Below are 20,313 nucleotides of genomic sequence, written 5' to 3'. Positions count from 1 at the left end.
GAAATATGGGGAATGAGAGTAGACTAGGCACAATATGCAATCTAAATTAAAAAAAAAAAGAAAAAAAAAAGAAAAAAAAAGAAGAAGATCATATTAGAAAAGGTATTGTAGGTATTGCATAACTGCCATATTAATTTAGTGGTTGAGATGATAAGTATGATGTAGACTATCAAATTATTTTGTGACAGAGAACTTAGGCTACTTTACCAGCTTATGGTAACATGGTTAGAATGCTGTGAATGACGTTTAGGTTAAACAATGAAAAGGTTCGGCTTGTTTATGGTTCTTCTGGGATTATAGGCATTACTATTGCCTGCTGTTTGGTTCTTTTGGACTGATCCAGACTTTGTTACTGTATTTGTTACTGCTTTTACCTATTGGGCTTTGTTGTCAGGGTGTCCACCCGATTAATCATGTAACCCCTTTCCCTTAATTAATTAGAAAAAAAAAAAAGAAAAAAAAAAAGTATGATTGAATGAAAGACTCACATTATATGTGTGCATTTTTTTTAAAGGGTTAGCTTAAACTATAAGCTACTACGAGGCCCAATGACAAGAAACTCATCAGTGATTCATACCAATTTGAAACATAGAGAAATGCTGCTTATTTTTTATTTGAAAAAAATGTTTTGAAAAACAAGTCAACTTTTAGAACCTAAAACAAGATTTCAGATTTTAAATAATCAATTAAAGCATGTGATTCAAACAATTTAGTAACAATAGATTCTTTCACATATTCAAGATCTTGAAAATCTTCCAAACAATTTGTGTATATATTGATGTCTTAAAAGAGTGAATTTTTTCAATAAATTGTTGAAGGAGTTTATAAGATCATATTCCCCTTAAGAAGTATTCATAGCAAATAGGAGTTAACAAATCTCGCTCAAAAATTTAATCCAACCAGAGTGAACTCACTTTGATACCAATTAAAAAACGTTATGCCGACTCCAAAACCCCAATTAATGCGGAATTAACAATATTTAAATTTAAGCAAAGAATCACCAAAATATAAACAATCACACACAAGGATTTTGGTGAGGAGGAGGAAACCTTTTAGAAAACAATCTAAAAGTAAAACCTTTCCAGAGCAGTTAAACCGATGAAATCACTATTAAAAGATTATCTAGAGATTACAGACACTAAGAACATTTACAACTTTTTGCAAGACATTGGCTCTGTAAGATCGACAAGCCTACAACTCGTTTCCTTGCTCACAATTTTCTTCAACGTGATTCTCCTTTATCAGACCCTTCCGATAGACTTCTCAACCGTAGATTTATCAAAAGAATAACTAAAACTCTAAAAGATTCAATTTAACGCTCACCACATATGATCTCTCTTAGCACAGCCTTCGACGAACTCTCTAGGGGTGAAAATTCGTACATCTCTCTTTCTATAATGATGTATATATATATCAGTACATCAAACTCTATACCTGAGCCCACTAAAAACACGTTTTTGGGCATAATAGGTACAGGGTGTCCAGACAGGTTAATGAGTTGTCCGGACATGGCCTTGTAGAGCAAAAATATGCTTGCTGGAAAGCCTGTCTGGACAGCCTAGCACCGTGTCCAGACATGGCCTGCAGTAGGGAGAAAACAATATTTTGGAAATGTTGTCCTGCCTTGATCAAAAGCTCCGATCGATCGGCGTTTGTGGTTCGATTGAGCTAAAATTTTACAGGGACATTCATGACACATGAATCTACATTATGAACGGTAGAGATTTGATTCTGAGCATTCCATATTAGTGTTTGAGCCCGTGGATAGTAACCTCTGTATTTTGAAACCGAATTAAGCCAACACAAGAACTAACATGTTTTAATGAATATTTTTATTTTGAAAATAAATAAATAAATAAAAAAGGAAAAAAGAAACAAAAATCTTTTTTTTTTTTCCCTTTCTGGCTTTCTCTGTGATTTCCTCGCTACAAAAGAGTCATCATCTTTCTCTTTTTCTTTTTGTGGCTCTCTCTTTCTCTGTCTCTTTCTTATCCTTCATTGCTTCTCATCTCAACATCAACAGCTCCTCCCTCTCTTCCAAGAAAAAAAACAGCACCTAAAATATCAAACAGGATATTTCTTCTCCTTCCACAACTCCAATAATTCAATCTTCCCTTCTTATTTTGTTCCTTCAATTTCAGTACCCTACCTAAAACCAATGGACACTTTCAATTATTATCACATCAACAAGTTTTACTTAAACAATGTAAAATAATCAATAAATAACACTCTAAGCAACTGAAGTTCCAATGGACACTTTCAATTATTATCACATCAACAAGTTTTACTTAAACAATGAAAAATAATCAATAAATAACACTCTAAGCAACTCAAGTTCAGTCTCCTTAAACTAATCCATTGATTTAAGCATCATAGACTTTTTCAATCCCTCAGAGGCCAGCGAAATTCCTCCACATTTTGCAAAAGCCCGTCGATAAGTCTAACTATCCAAAAAATTTACTTCAAAGCAATATGTTATCCTTGTGCTTGTGCCAAAAGGCACGATTTAAACTTATAATATTGGTGGAACTCAAAACCCTTGGAGATTGGTATCCCTAAAACTCATGCAATCCTCATTTTAAGTGGATAGCGTTTTCTTCTAAACTAAGTTAGAGAAAATTAGCGTCTATCTTTATAACATGTAATTCTCATATGTATTTAAAATCAAATAAGTTGAAAACAGTTCCTTTGATCCAATTTGAAGGAAAAAAAAAAAAAAAAAAAAAAACTTTGTTCTTCTTATTTTATGTTATCTTTTGGTTGACATTGCCTTAACCTTTTGTGATGTATATGATTTGATTTAATAAGTTGGTGATTAACCATCCATTATGAACGGCAGTTGCCAAAGTTAAAAAGCATATCTGCTTTTGGGAGCATGTTACTTTAATTATTTTAATTTACATGTAGAAAATAAATAGAGGAGAAGGATGGTGATGGGTTTACGCAAATAAATGTGGGTGGTGGGGGCAACGTGGTGGTTATCATATCAACTAACTGCTTCTGAATCGGGGCAGGTTGAGAGAGTGACCTAAAACATCATCGGAGTGACTTTTCGCCAGTTTTCGGCAGAATACATTGTATTTTATTTTTTTTCTTTTTTATTGGGGATATTATAAATTTTACTACAATTTTTTATTAACTTATATGACTAACATGTGTAAGTGTGACGTAGTGAAAAAATTAAACAAATAAATTTAATTATTTAGTGGCAGTAATAAGTGGCACGTACATTATCGGGTCAATTTGTAAAAGACTTGCAATAAAACTATTATACAACCCTTTCTAATCTTTTTTCTTTTAGTAAATTGCTTTGTTGTTGACAGGCAATAAATCATTCAACACTAGAGTTGGTGGGTGGGTGTAATCACTGCATGCAATCTTAAATAGTTTAATCAGTCTATGGCCATAGGCAACTTGGATCAGAGCTTAGAAAGAAAGCATGACGGCAAGGAGAGGTATGGAATTGGGCTGGACATGAGGGCCATTACCGCCCATGGCCCATTCTAATAGGACAGTGCATTTGAGCCCACTCAGAAGTTAGAACACGGAGCCAATGAGTGCAGGAATCTCTATCTAATAATGCTCTTGTAATGGGTTCTTTTCTGAATCTCTTGGCCATGTTGGTGTTGTATGTGAATGATTTTTTTGGTTTGGCATATGAGGAGTCAAACGAGAGCCGTGTGACATTAATTGATTGGTCGCACATGACATACCATTAATTAATTAGATGAGAAGTTGACGGATGAAATCTATTTAAAATTAGATAAAAGCCCAAAGACGAGATTGAAAACTTAAGAACTAAATTAAAAGCGTTTAATTTTTCCCATTATAGGGAAAAGGTCTCATTGTTGGAAGTCAGAACAAGCTCATGGCATTAGAAATTAGACCACTTACCATTTCACTATGCTGACTTTCAACACCCATAACGAGTAGAACCTTCAAAGTTGCCCAAACGACTTGGGATAGAAAATTGTGGCTATGACTTTTGTACAACAGAAATAGTTGTTGACATTTCAATTAGAATGGGATCCAACATCTATTTAATTATTATCCAAACGAGATATTTCTTTGATATATCTCTCGAACACATTCAACTTTTGAATCAATAATTGGGCCCGGGATCTTAACACAGTCACCCTCCACATGGAAAAGGATTCTCTCCATTTCAAATTCCCTTCATTTCCTCCGGTTAGTGCATTTAGAAAGGAAAAATTGTCCAAATTATTTTGATGTTAAAATTTTTAGACAACACTACCCTTTTAAATACACTAACTGAAGGAAATAGAAGAGATTTGAAATTGAGAGAATCATTTTTCCACATGAATGCATAAGCTTGCTAGCTAGACAAGAAAAGACGGCTCGGATAATGGCATGAAGATAAATGAATCCCAAATCATGATAAATAACTAAATAGACAGATACATATCGAAAAGAGTATGGATTTATATTTTTGAATACATGATTGTGCAAAAGACATCATGAACCACAGAGAAGTGGCACAAACTGTGAGCATAAATCTTACACATTAATTATCTTTTCATTTGGCCTTCGTCAATGTCAAAGATCTTGCTCGTAGATTCAAAAAGATCCCCCTGAGAGAAAAATTGAGAAAATGAAACACCACTGTCATAATGGTATCAATAGAAAGGAACATAAGTTTAAGATGTTAGGGAGTGGTGCAGAAGAGAGATAAGAGAATGTACCAGCCAAATGCAATTAAGCTATGGAAAATGACACGGAACTGAAGCGGCACATACTGGTGATTTACCCACCCGACAACCGGCCAAAACTGCATTTAGAAATAATCAAGGTAATATTAAGATATACTTATGTTCTTAATCAGGGTGGTATCACAATAATACATAATGGGAACAGGGCAATACCGTCCATGCAGTAAGCTGCACCGATGGATAATTCTTCTTAATGTTAGTTTTCACATGCATCCAAGGTCTCCCTGCATTTCACAAATTTTTTTTTAAAAAAAAAAGATTATAAGCAGCAACGTTCACAGCTCTATAGTGGTATACGATGGCTCATACATAGCCTATATGCTCACATGCTTCTTTCAGGTTGACACTTTAAAAAACTTGGGAGTTGTTTGACTCCAAAATGTATTTAAGAGTTGCCATGAGAAATAATTCATTCTAACAATACTTTATTGCATGTGACTGGAGTGTGTTATCCCTTTGCTCCAGTTATACATCTCACATGTTTGGATCCCATATATAATACTCAGATGTGATACAGACTTACCCTCAATGATCAACCCATAGTAAATCATGAATAGCAAGTTGTTCCAAGGAGAAGATGTCAACTGCTCCAGCACCACCTGAAATAATTGATTAGGCAGTTTAGAACTTCAATATAAGACACCTAATTTTAAATCAATCAGTACTTGATTAACCCTCATGCATTCTTGAACAGATATGAAAGCAAACTTCTTTTTAAAATGAAAATTAAGGCACAGTGGTTACGCATATGGTTACCAAAACAGAAGAACTGAGAATATCAAATTTTACTGTATTTGGGCTCCCAATGATTATGCTAAAATTTTGGATAAGTATTCTTTACCTCTGCCCACTAAGCAACCAACCAGAGCATGAGGGTAGGTAGCATACCTTTTTAGCTACTGTTTTTGAATCCTTCTTGCCCTTGAAAATTTTATCCAGTAGTATATACAGGAAATGCCCAAAAGGCCCAAGATAAACGGCTCCAAAAAGCTGCAGTTAGCTATGTTAGTATAGATTGCTGGAAAGACATGAAACAGTAGATACACGCATGAAATCAATATACAAGTAGTTGACATGCATAAAACTCTACTACACTAGCATCTTTTTGCTTTGGTACATTCATATTTTCAGGTCAGAACAAAGAGTGTTTCAATACATACTCATCTAACCAAATTTCATGTACATTCTTTTAAAAAATTCAAATAGAAAAACATAAATTGTCACCTAATAATAACTTCAATTATGATTTTATATTGAAAATCAACCATAAGCACTGCAAGCAAACATGATCTGTATGCCCCGATACAGAAACCCTCCTTGAGGGATTGATCTTCAGGCAGGTCAGGAGGTATCAAATGCATGCCATTCCATTTACTTATAGGCCTGAACCCGATTCCCCACATTGTAATTTGAGCTTATCAGGGATTCACTCAAGTAAAATAATTCCACAAATAGCCACGTTCATCTGGTACTCACCTCATTTGAAGTTAAATAGTATGCAAGAACCAATAGGGAACAGGGAAGGAATATAGAGCATGAAGCCATGAACTTTACATTTCAACAAACACTATACCAAATTGTGCAGCAGGAATAAACAATACAAATAGAAAAACCCTCAGTACTTGAATTTTGGTGCCAGAACACAGGGTAGTGCTACTAAATGAACGAATAGCTTTGAAAAAGTGAGAGCAGGAAATTCAAATGGTAGAACTAAAAATAACCCAAGGGGGCAAAAGAAAAAAGCTTCCTGAACTTCATCTTCTTAGGTGTTTATTGATTTTTCAGTCCAAGGTGTCTTGCCTCCATGGTCAAACCCGGAAATCATCCAAAACAAAAATGTTGGTATTTTGGGTCAAATTGTCTGCATTCCAGAATATACTGGATCTATATGTGTATATATATGTAGTACACTATACACAAATTATGGTAATTGGCCAATGATAAATCCTTACTTTCTCAGCCATAATTTTTTAAATAACATATAACAATTATGAGAAAGATATTCATAAAAAAAAAAAAAAAAAAAACAATTATAAGATAGACAACAAATATAATTTCTCTTTCTCATTTGCACTAGCATTGAGCTAGCTCACATTAGCGTCTACAACAAATATTTGCCAAGATTTTATCTTACAAAGAGCAACTTCAAAACTCTGATGATTCTAAAGACCACTAAAGCTAATAAGTTTATCTTCAAATTATAAACAGACTCAATGTCCCAGTGTCCAAACACAGAGCACCAACATGCTTACTTTGAGCTTTTAACATAATCCAATAACAAAAATCAAAAGGAAAACATAAAGCCCACATGCGCAGCCACAAACGTTACATACCTTAAACAGAAATTGCAACTCTAAGTAATTTGGATAAAAGGAAAAAATAAAGAGCATTACCACTTTCAGAACAAGCCGTCTCAGCTGAATCTTCTGTATTCCAGTGAGCTTCTGAGAAACCACATCACTAATCCCTGACAACACCCCGGCTGTAATTGCCTGATTTAATAGCATATTATACAGTACATCACATGGTGATTAATCAATGAGAAAAATAAAAACCCAATTCACAAAAGTGAAAAAAGACACATTTTCCCTTTTTTTATCGAATAATTTAACAAACTTCAACAAAAAAAAGTGGACTTTGATTTATTTTTTATTTTATTTTTTTGTTTTCAACTATGTTTCCTGCACGTTGCACATATTCGAAACCCAGAAAAGAAAAACTGATCAAGATTCAGACTTTCACTTTCCTTCTACTTTCTTCCAATTTCCCAGCAACCAAATAGGGGCTAAGCGAAAAATTAAGCAAACTCAATATTTACAAAAACGAATGAGAGATGGGCAAAGTGTCGACCTTGGTTCTCAGGGGGTGACGCTGAAGCTGCACCAAGTACTGGTGGAACAACCCCTTCTTCGCTTTCGATCCCATGCTTGATTTTGCTTCCAATTCCTTTGGATCTTGCAAGAGAGAACACGCAGTTTTCCACTTCTGGGTAATTAACTGGCTCAACTATATGCAGTGCTGACTCCTTCAAAATATCTTCCAAATTAGTACCCCCAACTTAAAAAGCACCAACTACTCCCAAGAAACATGTACCACGTTGTTAACTATTTAACAGAAAGTTAGATGCTTTGTTAAGACAGTTTTAGATGAATTACAAATGATTCTAATTTAAATTCTATTAATTATTAGTAATTGTGCTAATTTATATAAATTATTATAAAAAAAAATACGTTTACATTTGTTTTCATCAATTATATCGAGTCAAATTCTTCGATTTAATCAACCAGTGTGAGCAGGTGCTAGCATATTCTGCTTTCCCTTTCTTGTCTCTAGATAGTCTCTAAGATATTATTTGGATTTTTAGCAGTTTGAATTACTTAGGAAAAAGGTTGGGCAGGGAACCTTTATTGAATGGGTTCGGCCCGTTGGGCGTTGAAGATGGACAAGTCAACCACAATCTATTGCGAAAGCCCTCTTTGAAAGCCCGTTCGGATTGGAAGAGAAACACAAACAAATAAAGTTTTCTTTGTATTGAAAATTAATTATTAAATTCAGTTTATTAGAGCCTTTTTATCTAAATTTTATTTAAATTAACTAAAATAATAAAATGAGAATAAAAATATCTGTATCCTGCTTAGTAATTTAGAAAAAACATTTGGTATCCCACACAATAATTTTTCTCTGGGGTTGATGAGGATTAAGGGTCTGTTTGGGAGTGCGTTTTAAAAAATTAATAATAATTATAAAATAAAAATATAATTTTTAAAAGTATAAATAAGGTTTGTAGTGATGGAAAATTATAGTTTTATGATATCATTGCTTACCAGTTCTAATGACGAGTTTTACTGCGTACCATGAGAGACCCAGTGCCAGGGAGAAAATTTTGAACTTGAAAATTATAAAGAGTGAAAAGGTCAGCCAAGGGGCTGAGTCATGCGGGTCAGCTGGTCAATATTTTCCATATCTGATTCTGACCATTCGTTTCTGTTATCCTTCAATATTATAAATAGAGACTCTACAAGCCTCCATTCTCAAATACCTCTCCACTCTCCCTACAACACATAACACAAGAAAAGCTTAGAGAAAACATCAATCAAATGGCTTCTTCAACTCTGCGATTATTTTCATTTTCTTGTTCCAGGCAAATCGATGCTGTTATTCATGTCCCTAAACTTCCTAAAGTCATTCCTTATTTCTCAATTCCAAAAATACCGACGACAAAGCCGGTTGAGGAATTGAATATAAGAGATGGGTTCAAGAGAATAGTTCCGGTAGAAAAGATCAGTACCGCACCAATCCATGATAAATCACCCAACTCCGACGCCATTGCGGCGACTACCCAACTCTATGCTATCTTAGAGGCCGTGGCTGACAGGGTGGAGATGCACGCAAACATTGGAAAACAGCGTGAAAACTGGAATACCCTTCTTCTCAATTCCATCAACATGATTACTCTCACTGCTGCCACCATGGCTGGTGCTGCAGCCATTGGTGGCGCCGGAATGCCCCTTTTGGCTTTGAAACTTTCGTCCACTCTCTTGTATTCTGCAGCCACTGGGATGCTGCTTGTGATGAACAAAATACAGCCTTCACAGCTTGCAGAGGAGCAACGCAATGCTACGAGGATGTTCAAGCAGATCCAGACCCAAATCCAAACTATGATGGCTCTCGGGACTCCAACGGAAAAAGATGTGAAGGGCGTGATGGAAAAGGTTTTGGCTGTCGACAAAGGATACCCACTTCCCTTGCTAGGAGCCATGCTTGACAAATTCCCTGCAAAGTTTGAGCCATCTGTTTGGTGGCCTACAAATCAACAAATCCAGAAGAAAAACAAGTCATCTGAAGGAAAGCAACGAGGTCAGAAGAATAATGGGTGGAGTGAGGAAATGGAAGTAGAAATGCGAGAGATCATCGAAGTGCTGAAGAGAAAGGACATTGAGGACTACGAAAGGCTAGGCAACTTGGTGTTGAAGATCAACAAGATTTTAGCCATCTCAGGTCCATTACTCACTGGCATTGCAGCCGTCGGATCTGCTTTTGTCGGTAACGGCTCATGGGCTGCAGTAGTAGCGGTGGCTGCGGGGGCTTTAGGTAGCGCGGTTAATGCATTCGAGCATGGTGGCCAAGTTGGGATGGTGTTTGAGATGTACAGAAACTGCGCTGGCTTCTTCCAACTACTTCAAGAATCAATTGAATCCACACTTGAGGAAAGAAATTTGGAGAAAAGAAAAAACGGGGAGTTGTTTGAAATAAATGTGGCTTTGAAATTGGGGAGAAGCTTGTCACAACTCAGAGAACTTGCCAGAAAGTCGGCTTCTTCACGTATGGATGGAACCACCATAAATGAATTTGCTAGCAAGCTTTTTTAGTTTAAGATTTCATGCACAGCTATTCTTTGTTCATTGATTATTTGTACAAACCAATTGTTTATACAAATTAACCTATAACATAGAAAAAATACTACTTCTCAAATTTTATCTCAGCTATTAGTGCAGAAGATTGATTTGCATGCTTTTATTGTTTTGTGATTGGAAATAATTGATGGATATGAAAACTATCCTTATTTAGAGCACTCACAATGGAAGAGTCAAATGATACTTTTATCTAAAATGACTAATCAGATTTCTAAAAAATCTCCCACATTGAATTAGCAAAAAAAAAAAAAGAAAATTGAGATTTTATTGGATTAGCAAGAAAAAATAATACATGTAGATAGCAGCACTTTTTTCAAGAACCATTTTTTATTATTTTATTATTTATTTTTTTATTGTTTGTGCCATCTGTTTTCTCTTCTTCTTTTTTTTTTCGAAACTTCTTATGTTTTTTCTTTTTTCATTCTCTCTCTCTCTCTCTCTCTCTCTCTTGTAGCCCCTCTCTAGCTCTCTCTTCTTCCTACCTCTCTCTTTGATCTCTCTCGACAAACCACCATGAAGGACCATGCAAATCTCGATTCGCAAACAAAGAAACCTTCTAGGAGTCGCAGGAAGATTCTGATCCGCCACTTCGGTCTTCAGCAAGAAATCAAGAATTAATCTAACAATCTAAATATGAGTTTGGATCATATTTCAAAAGCTTGTAAATCTTAAGTGAAGTTTCGATTGGTACATTCTTTTACCTTACGAACAATACTATATGTGGGACAGTTCAATGATATATATATATAGGGACGGAGCTGGGGTGGCCGGTGTAGGCCATGGCCCCCCAACTCAAGGAAAAAAAAATTGTTAAGGTATTTATTTATTTATTACCTATTGATCCCTACCCACTAAAATATTTGACCCTTAACCCCTGCTTATCCCAAGCTTTGACTAAATCTCTATATATATATTTCCATTAAAGGCTACTTGTATTGTCTTTTGATTAGATATGATGTGGTAGTACTACTTGAAATTTAACGGATGGTAGACGGAATCAATTTGATAAAAATTAAAACCTTAGAAAATAAATTGATAAAATTAAAACCAATATTGGGATCTAATTTGATAAAAGTCATGCCTTTTAGGTGTTAACCATCATAATATTGTTGCCCAGAATCATGATGCCATCTAGGCTGTGAATCATGATGATAATTATGAAGAAATGGCAATGGCAGTAAAGGGAATAAATTGTATTAAGAAAGTATATCTAGCAACATCCCAAGATCACCATATGAGCAAACCATGTCAAGATTCAAAGCATTGAAAAGAAAAGAAAAGAAAAGCAAGCAACGTGCGATTCAGTGCAGGCAACAAAAGAAACTATTTCAAAAGAGAATATGTCAATTCAACTTTGTAATCCTTAACTTAGAGCATTTATGTCTCTTTTTTTTTTTTTTTTCTTTTTTTTTTTTTTTTTAATTTTAATTTTAATTTGAGGATCAAAACTACTTTTTACTTTCATATATATATATATATATATATATATATACTCAACAATAGCTTCATTTTATCATTCCATATACTAATTAAATATCATTTGTTTACTTTTTTTTTTTTTTTAATTATTTATTTCTCTACTTTCTAAATAATTTAGGAGAGAGAATGAGTTTTTTATTATTTTTTTTCTTTCTATTTTAATAAGCACAATGATTGCTACAGTGCAACCCAATACATTGGGTTGCACCGTCGCTATCCTAATGTTCAGAAGTAAGATATGTAGTCTACTGTGGGTGGCTTTTTATGACTTTTTGGACATTTTCCCTAAACTTAAGGAAAAGAACCATATATAAGGGAGCTGTTGTGAATGCTTACGCTTAATTCTGATTTTTACTTTAATGTATATTGAAGTATATATTGGTGTCGTACAATAGGGTAACCTCATAGCTCACGTGAGAGTTTGTCGAGACTTTACTTATTCAGTCATGTTAAATTATCATTTCTCCTAAAAATTTAAGTTGATAGAAAGAGAAAAATTTAATCACTTAACCATTACTTTAACACACACCCTAATGTGTGGGCTAAAACTCTATTTTAATAGGTGAGGCCCAACACGTGAAATATTTTAATTAAAATGGGGGGTGAAATGACGGAGTCAAGGTTCGATCACTGGACCTTTGGCTCTGATACATGTTAAATTACCAGTTATCCAAAAAACTTAATGAATGGACCGGTCTGGCTCGAAGAGAAGTGATCGGAGTCTAAACCAGTGAACCGGGTTGACAGCTTTGGACTGGGTTGGAGGTGCTGACATGGTAGAGGTGGAGTAGCACTAGGGTTGACGTGGCACGCTGAGAGGCTGACATGTAGTTGCAAGGATGAGTGAAAGCGTCTAGCGCGTGTGGTACACGTGCTTCACCGTGGTGTTGCTGTGGCGCGTGAAGCCCACGTGCAGCAACTTCAAACGGCGCGTGGTGGCGCGTTTGAAGCCCGCAGTCCGTTTGCGTTGTTCTTGTAGGATTTGTGACGGCCGATGAAGGATCTTCGGGATGGCCCCGCAACCAAGTTGATCGGCTGTATGTTGCGGCGCGTGGCGGAAAGCCAGAAACTTCTAGCGGCGCGTGTGAGCGCTTTCGCAGTCCATTGGCGGCTTCTTGACGGATTTGAGACCAACGGCAGTAGATCTATGGAACAGCGTTGCAACCTGGTTGATCCACCGGATGTGGCTACGAGTGGACAACACAGCATCACCTTTTGGCGGCGCATGGTAGTGCATTCGGAGGATGTTGGTGACCGGTCTTCCACAGATTGGTAGATCTGTGCCTTGCAAGCATGAATCTGGAATAACTTTCTTAGATGAGGCTGTGATGAAGGCGTGGAAGAGATTTTTAGCAGCAGAGTGCTTGGCAGCGCGCGAACGACTAGAACAATGACGTCATCTGAGGCAGCGCAAGGAAACGTCAAAGACGTTTATTAGAGGCCACATAAAATGACATTAATATCATGTTAAATTACTACTTGTCCTAAAAATTTAAGTTGATAAAAAGAGGTAAATTTAATCACTTAACCATTATTTTAATAAGTCAGACGTTCAAGCAACTTGTTACACGCTCTATTGACCAGAATCGAGATCCAAAGAATCACAACTATAAAAACTTAAGATGAAATCCATCTCATATGGCACTCCCCATGAAATCACCAATAGTAAGGCAAGAAATATATGATGGGTATAAGTAAATGCTACTAATTTTGAATAGTTGATATGTCGTACATATTTGCTAATTTCAATCACCAATTGTAGAATTTTATTTTTATTTTATTTTTGAAGAATCCAATCCACTTTGTAGATTTTGAATTTTAACCCCTTGTAGATGTTGACCTGTTAAAAGACTATTGCTTGACCGATCCACAATAAAAGACTATTTTCTTTTTGTTTTCTGTTTTAAATTTGTAGATATATATATTTGAAATATCCACTTGTAGATATTGACCTCCTATAGATGTTGACCTGTTAAAGATAGCCGTATTGCTTGATCCAAAATAAAAATGAAAGTAAAAGAAACAGACCAACCCTATATATGTTTGCTATCCTATGATCTCCTTTTGTTTTCTGTTTTAAATTTGAATTTTTTATTCTTCTCAAATCCATTAATAAATAATTCAAAACACATACATTTTTTTTATAAAAAATTTCAGTATTTTGACAAAACACATATTTAGCTTTTACAGAAACATGCGCCACCCTTAGTGGAGGAAAGATGGTTACGTGGCCAACTCTCTATTTTAGTTAGACGTGGCCGTATGGCTACCATAAATAAGCCTAAGGATTTTTAAAACAAATTATTTTTTATCATTTAAAACAGAAAACATTTGGATGACAAATTTCCAAGCCGTATATTTGATTTTGACTCGAAGATATTGTAGTAAAATAAAAAATAAAATAAAAGGAAGAGACCGAGTTTTGTAGTAACGGAAGATATATATAACAAAGTTTGAAGTTAATTTTACAACGGGCCACGGCGCATGAGAGTTGAGACCCAAGACAAGCGAGTAAAAAATTTAGAAATTGAATATTATGAATAAAGAAGAGAATGGGTCACCCATTAATAGGCCAGGTCAACCCATGCAGCCAGTCAATATTTATTTTCCGTGTCTGACCGCTTCGTTTCAGGTGTTGTTCGATATTATATTGCTGCTATAAATAAGACTCAACCAGCCTCTCTACCTCCATTCTCAATCTCAACCAAGAAAAGCTCAGAGAAAACCTCCATCAAATGGCTTCTTCAACTCTCCGATTATCTTCATCATCTTCTTGTTCCAGGCATATCAATGCTGCTATTCATGTCCCTAAACTTCCTAAAGTCATCACTTATTTCTCGGTTCCAAAAGTACCAACAAGAAAGCTGGTTGAGGAATTGAAGATAAGGGAGGGATTCACGAGCATAGTCCCGGTAGAAAAGATCAATGAGATCACTACCACATCAACTGATGACAAAATTGCAACTACCCAACTCTATGCCATCTTAGAGGCCGTAGCTGACAGGGAGGAGATGCACGCAAACATGGGAAAACAGCGTGAAAACTGGAATACCCTACTTCTCAACTCCGTCAACATGATAACCCTCACTGCTGCCACTATGGCTGGTGCTGCAGCCATTGGTGGCGCCGGAATGCCCCTTTTGGCTTTGAAACTGTCGTCCACTCTCTTATATTCTGCAGCCACTGGGATGTTGCTTGTGATGAACAAAATTCAGCCTTCACAGCTTGCAGAGGAGCAACGCAATGCTACGAGATTGTTCAAGCAGATCCATACCCAAATCCAAACCATGATGGCTCTCGGGAATCCAACTGAAGAAGATGTGAAGGAAGTGATGGAAAAGGTTTTGGCCGTCGACAGAGCATACCCACTTCCCTTGATAGGAGCCATGCTTGACAAATTCCCTGCAAAGTTTGAGCCATCTGTTTGGTGGCCTTCAAATCAGCAACTCCAGAAGAAAAACAAGTCCTGTGAAGGAAAGCAACGAGGTCAGAAGAATAATGGGTGGAGTGAGGAAATGGAAGTAGAAATGCGAGAGATCGTCGAGGTGGTGAAGAGAAAGGACATTGAGGACTACGAAAGGCTAGGCAACTTGGTGTTGAAGATCAACAAGGTTTTAGCCATCTCAGGTCCATTACTCACTGGCATTGCAGCCGTCGGATCTGCTTTCGTTGGTAACGCCTCATGGGCTGCAGTAGTAGCGGTGGCTGCGGGGGCTTTAGGTAGCGCGGTTAATGCATTCGAACATGGTGGCCAAGTTGGGATGGTGTTTGAGATGTATAGAAACTGCACTGGCTTCTTCCAATTACTCCAAGAATCCATTGAAGTCACACTTGAGGAAAGAGATTTGGAGAAAAGAGAAAACGGAGAGTTGTTTGAAATGAATATGGCTTTAAAATTGGGGAGAAGCTTGTCAAATCTCAAAGAACTAGCCAGAAAGTCAGCTTCTTCACGTATAGATGGAACCGACATAGATGAATTCGCTAGCAAGCTCTTTTAGTTTAAGATTTCGTGCATATATAGCTATTCTTTGATTCTTTGTACAATCTAGCTCTAACATTGACAATGACAAATGCTAATTCTATACAAAAAATGTCTCAGTTACTTCTGCAATAAAAGCCAAAAGTTGTGTCCAAAAGAATATAATTTTTTTAGTTTCTTGCATATAATGACTTGAATTTCCTAGTGCAATTTGTTGAACGGTCAAGTTGCTGGTGGCCGTTGCATTAGCTTTACGACGTACAGCCAGAACAGGGAAGTTGTATTTCAATTGGGTGAAACTCGGAATTCAAGACATGCGGTCCGGATTAAACAACTTATGTTTACATTGAGTGGTTGGAATTGGAAGTCAACTCATTTGAAAACTTAGTTTGTCACTCGATTGTGGTTACTGTCGCATATTCTATTTATATGATTAGAATATTATGTTTCATTTAATTATTTATTTTTATTATTTAATTAGAAAAAGCTATTTAAAATAAGTGGATATTTGAGATTTAACATATATAACTTACAAAACTGATCGTCCCAATTACGTACCTCTTCAGACTTCAGAGCCTCGTGCCATAGACTTTTTCCTTTTTGTCATATTGTTCCAAAGACATGAATAAATCAAGAATTAATCTAACAATCTCAATATGAATTCAGATCGTATTTCAAAAGCTTGTAAATCTTAAGTGAAGTTTTCGATTGGTACACTATTTTTCCCTTACGAACAATACTATAGGTGGGACAGTTCAATGAAAAAATTAAAATGCTCGAGTTACCTTAATTAATATGAGCTCATCTAAGCGCCAACATTTTATGTTAGATTTATTATATAATGGTCAACATTTTAGTCTCTAATTACATAGCAAATATTATATGTACTATTACATCAATTTTTAAGGACTTGGGACATAAATTTCTTCCAAACTAATATGAGAAAATATCCTACAACCCATTTAAAATAGTGTTGTTGTAAGCAACACTTCAGGTCAGTGTATTCATATTTAATGCCAATAAACGCTATAAACCACAATCTTATTTCATTGCTATTCCACCTTATTAATGTGGATTTTTAACAAGGGGGTAGTTGTTTTTTTTTTCTTTTCTTTTTTCTTTTGTTTTTTGTTATATATATATATATTTTCATTAAAGGCTACTTGTGTCACCTTCTTATTAGATATGATGTGGCAATATTGTTTGAAATTTAACTGAAAGGTAAACGGAATCTACTTTATAAAAATTAAAACATTTTATCAAAACCTTAGGAAGTAAATTAATAAAATTTAAATCAATGGGCATTAGGTGTCAACCATCGTTGCCCTGAATCATGATGCCATCTAGGCTGTGAATCATGATGATAGTTATGAAGAAATGGCAATATATGGTAGTAAAGGGAATAAGATTGTGTTAAGAAAGTATCTAGCAGCATCCTAGGACAGCCATATGAGAAAACCATTTCGAGATTCAAAGCATGCAGAAAAAAGAAAGCAGGCAACGTGTGATTATGGGCAGACAACAAAAGAAACTATTTCATAAGAGAATATGTCAATTCAACTTTGTAATCCTTAACACTTAATTCTGATTTTTACTGTAACGTAGATTAGCTTATATAATGATGTCGTGCAACAGGGTAACCTTTCGTGAGAGTCTGTCGAGACTATAGATCTTGACCCCTCTGTGCCTTTATTGCTCTCCTTTTTACTTATTCGATCAAACTTTCAAGCAACTTGTTACCCGCTTTATTGCACGTAATCGGAATCCAAAGAATCGCGATTCATAAGTATAAAAACTTAAGATGAAATCCATTTCAGGTGGCACTGCCCATCATATATATATATATATATGATGGGTATCAATTAGTAAATGCAAATAATTTTGAATAGTTGAAATGTCGTACCAAAAAAGGCATACATATTTGCTAATTTAGTAATTTCAATCACCACTTGTAGAATTTTTTCTTTTTTAGTTGAAGAATCCACTTTGTAGATTTTGAATTTTTGACCTCTTTTAGATGTTGACCTGTTAAAGATAGCCGTATTGCTTGATCCAAAATAAAAATAAAAGTAAAAGAAAAAGACCAAGCCTATATATATTTGCTATCCTATTCTCCTTTTGTTTTCTGTTTTAAATTTGAATTTTTTATTCTTCTCAAATATTAATCCATTAATAAATAATTCAAAACACATACATTTTTTTATAAAAAATTTCACGCATTCTTATTAAAGTATTTTGACAAAACACATATTTAAACTTTTACAGAAACATCAACTAACTTACTATTTAAAAAAAAAAAAAAAACAAAAAAAACAAAAAATTGTTAAGGGGCCATGTACCACCATTAGTGGAGGAGTGATACGCAAGGTAACATGGCCAACTCTCTATTTTGGTTAGAAGTGACCGTACGGTTACTATAAATAAGCCTAAGGTGGTTGTCCAATCATCTCTCTCATTCATTTAGGGTGGTCACACGCACCCACTCTTATTATTATTCTTTTCAACCACTTTTTTTTTTTTTTTTTTTTTTAATAAACATTGAGCTATACATATGTTTGTATTTTCTCAAGCTAAGTATGTATAAAAGAAAAAACGTTTTTTTTTTGTTCAAATTTAAATCCTACCAGAAAACACTTCTTACTTCTATGTCATATCAAAATACTTTTACCATTTTATAAACAAAAAATACCAATCCAAATACACTAACAACTATGAGTAATATACTAATATTACAGAACTAATTACATTTAATTAGTAATTAGCATATAATTAGTAATTTAGAAAGAAAAAAAATTCGGTATCCCACACAATAATTTTTCTCTGGGGTTGATGAAGACTAATTAACTATCAAGTAAATAATATCAAAAAATAACAATTATAAAATAAAAATATAATTTTTAAAAGTATAAATAAGGTTTATAGTGATGGAAAATTGTGGTTTTATTATCATAGCTTACCAGTTCTAATGACGAGTTTTGCTGCTTCCCATGAGAGACCCATTAATACCAGGGAGAAAATTTTGAACTTGAAAATTATGAAAAGTGAAAAGGTCAGCCAAGGGGCTGAGTCAACCCGGTGATCAGCTGGTCAATATTTTCTGTATCGGATTCTGACCATTCGTTTCAGTACTTATCCTTCCATATTATAAATACAGACTCCACAAGCCACCATTCTCAAACACCTCTCCACTTTCCCTACAACACATAACACAAGAAAAGCTCAGAGAAAACATCAATCAAATGGCTTCTTCAACTCTGCGATTATCTTCATCTTCTTGTTCCAGGCAAATCAATGCTGTTATTCATGTCCCTAGACTTCCAGAAGTCATTCCTTATTTCTCAATTCCAAAAATACCAACGACAAAGCCGGTTGAGGAATTGAATCTAAGAGATGGGTTCAAGAGAATAGTTCCGGTAGAAAAGATCAGTACTGCACCAATCCATGATAAATCACCCAACTCCGACGCCACTGCGGCGACTACCCAACTATATGCCATCTTAGAAGCCGTGGCTGACAGGGTGGAGATGCACGCCAACATTGGAGAACAGCGTGAAAACTGGAATACCCTTCTTCTCAACTCCGTCAACATGATAACCCTCACCGCTGCCACCATGGCCGGTGCTGCAGCGATTGGTGGCGCTGGAATGCCCCTTTTGGCTTTGAAACTTTCGTCCACTCTCTTGTATTCTGCAGCCACTGGGATGTTGCTTGTGATGAATAAAATTCAGCCTTCACAGCTTGCAGAGGAGCAACGCAATGCTACGAGATTGTTCAAGCAGATCCAGACCCAAATCCAAACCATGCTGGCTCTCGGGAGTCCATCTAAAGAAGATGTGAAGAGCGTTATGGAAAAGGTTTTGGCCGTCGACAAAGCATACCCACTTCCCTTGCTAGGAGCCATGCTTGACAAATTCCCTGCAAAGTTTGAGCCATCTGTTTGGTGGCCTTCAAATCAGCGACTCCAGAAGAAAAACAAGTCCTCTCAAGGAAAGCAACGAGATGAGAAGAAGAATGGGTGGAGTGAAGAAATGGAAGTAGAAATGCGAGAGATCATTGAGGTAGTAAAGAGAAAGGACATTGAGGACTACGAAAGGCTAGGCAACTTGGTGTTGAAGATCAACAAGGTTTTAGCCATCTCAGGTCCATTGCTCACTGGCATTGCAGCCGCCGGATCTGCTTTTGTTGGTAACGGCTCATGGACTGCAGTAGTAGCGGTGGCTGCGGGGGCTTTAGGTAGCGCGGTTAATGCATTAGAGCATGGTGGCCAAGTTGGGATGGTGTTTGAGATGTACAAAAACTGCGCTGGCTTCTTCCAGCTACTCCAAGAATCAATTGAATCCACACTTGAGGAAAGAGATTTGGAGAAAAGAGAAAATGGGGAGTTGTTTGAAATGAATGTGGCTTTAAAACTGGGGAGAAGCTTGTCACAGCTCAGAGAACTAGCTAGAAAGTCAGCTTCTTCACGAATAGATGGAACCACCATAGATGAATTCGCTAGCAAGCTCTTTTAGTTTAAGATTTCGTGCACAGCTATTCTTTGATTCATTGATTATTTGTACAAACCAATTGTTTATACAAATTAACCTATAACATACAAAAATACTACTTCTCAAATTAATTTATCTCAGCTAGCTATTAGTGTAGACGATTGATTATTGCATGCTTAATTTTATTGTTTTGTGATTGGAAATAATTGATGGGTATGAAAACT

General features: G+C 35.8%; 4 protein-coding genes across 5 annotated transcripts; 3 read left to right on the top strand and 1 right to left on the bottom strand.

Moving 5' to 3' along the window:
• Positions 1 to 4,423: 4,423 nt before the first annotated feature.
• Positions 4,424 to 7,983, bottom strand: LOC132171070 (peroxisomal membrane protein PMP22-like). Of its 2 annotated transcripts, XM_059582286.1 has the most exons (8): positions 7,967 to 7,983; positions 7,581 to 7,755; positions 7,124 to 7,222; positions 5,619 to 5,720; positions 5,254 to 5,329; positions 4,884 to 4,954; positions 4,704 to 4,789; positions 4,424 to 4,592 (listed from the first exon to the last, which is right to left on the bottom strand). In XM_059582286.1, the coding sequence occupies exons 2-8, from the start codon at positions 7,653 to 7,655 to the stop codon at positions 4,538 to 4,540; spliced, it is 564 nt and encodes a 187-aa protein (XP_059438269.1). In that variant the 5' UTR covers positions 7,656 to 7,755; positions 7,967 to 7,983; the 3' UTR covers positions 4,424 to 4,537. The 2 variants fall into 2 exon arrangements, with proteins under 2 accessions (XP_059438269.1, XP_059438268.1); XM_059582285.1 differs by lacking the exon at positions 7,967 to 7,983 and having other exon boundaries at positions 7,581 to 7,887.
• An 844-nt stretch (positions 7,984 to 8,827) lies between these two features.
• LOC132173074 (probable F-box protein At4g22030) lies at positions 8,828 to 10,099 on the top strand. The gene has a single exon (XM_059584645.1). It carries the CDS (start codon positions 8,828 to 8,830, stop codon positions 10,097 to 10,099), a length of 1,272 nt encoding a protein of 423 aa, XP_059440628.1.
• A 2,518-nt stretch (positions 10,100 to 12,617) lies between these two features.
• On the top strand, positions 12,618 to 15,621 carry LOC132170119 (probable F-box protein At4g22030). The gene is made up of 2 exons (XM_059581023.1): positions 12,618 to 12,895; positions 14,301 to 15,621. The coding sequence occupies exons 1-2, from the start codon at positions 12,618 to 12,620 to the stop codon at positions 15,619 to 15,621; spliced, it is 1,599 nt and encodes a 532-aa protein (XP_059437006.1).
• A 3,217-nt stretch (positions 15,622 to 18,838) lies between these two features.
• Positions 18,839 to 20,113, top strand: LOC132172968 (probable F-box protein At4g22030). Its single transcript, XM_059584537.1, has one exon. The coding sequence runs from the start codon at positions 18,842 to 18,844 to the stop codon at positions 20,111 to 20,113; it is 1,272 nt and encodes a 423-aa protein (XP_059440520.1). The 5' UTR covers positions 18,839 to 18,841.
• The last annotated feature ends 200 nt before the right edge of the window (positions 20,114 to 20,313 follow it).

The sequence above is a fragment of the Corylus avellana genome, chromosome ca2 (assembly GCF_901000735.1).
Source record: "Corylus avellana chromosome ca2, CavTom2PMs-1.0".
In the NCBI taxonomy this organism is placed as follows: Eukaryota; Viridiplantae; Streptophyta; class Magnoliopsida; order Fagales; family Betulaceae; genus Corylus; species Corylus avellana.
The sequence above is the reverse complement of the archived record's forward strand: the minus strand, read 5'-3'. Positions and strand labels throughout refer to the sequence as shown.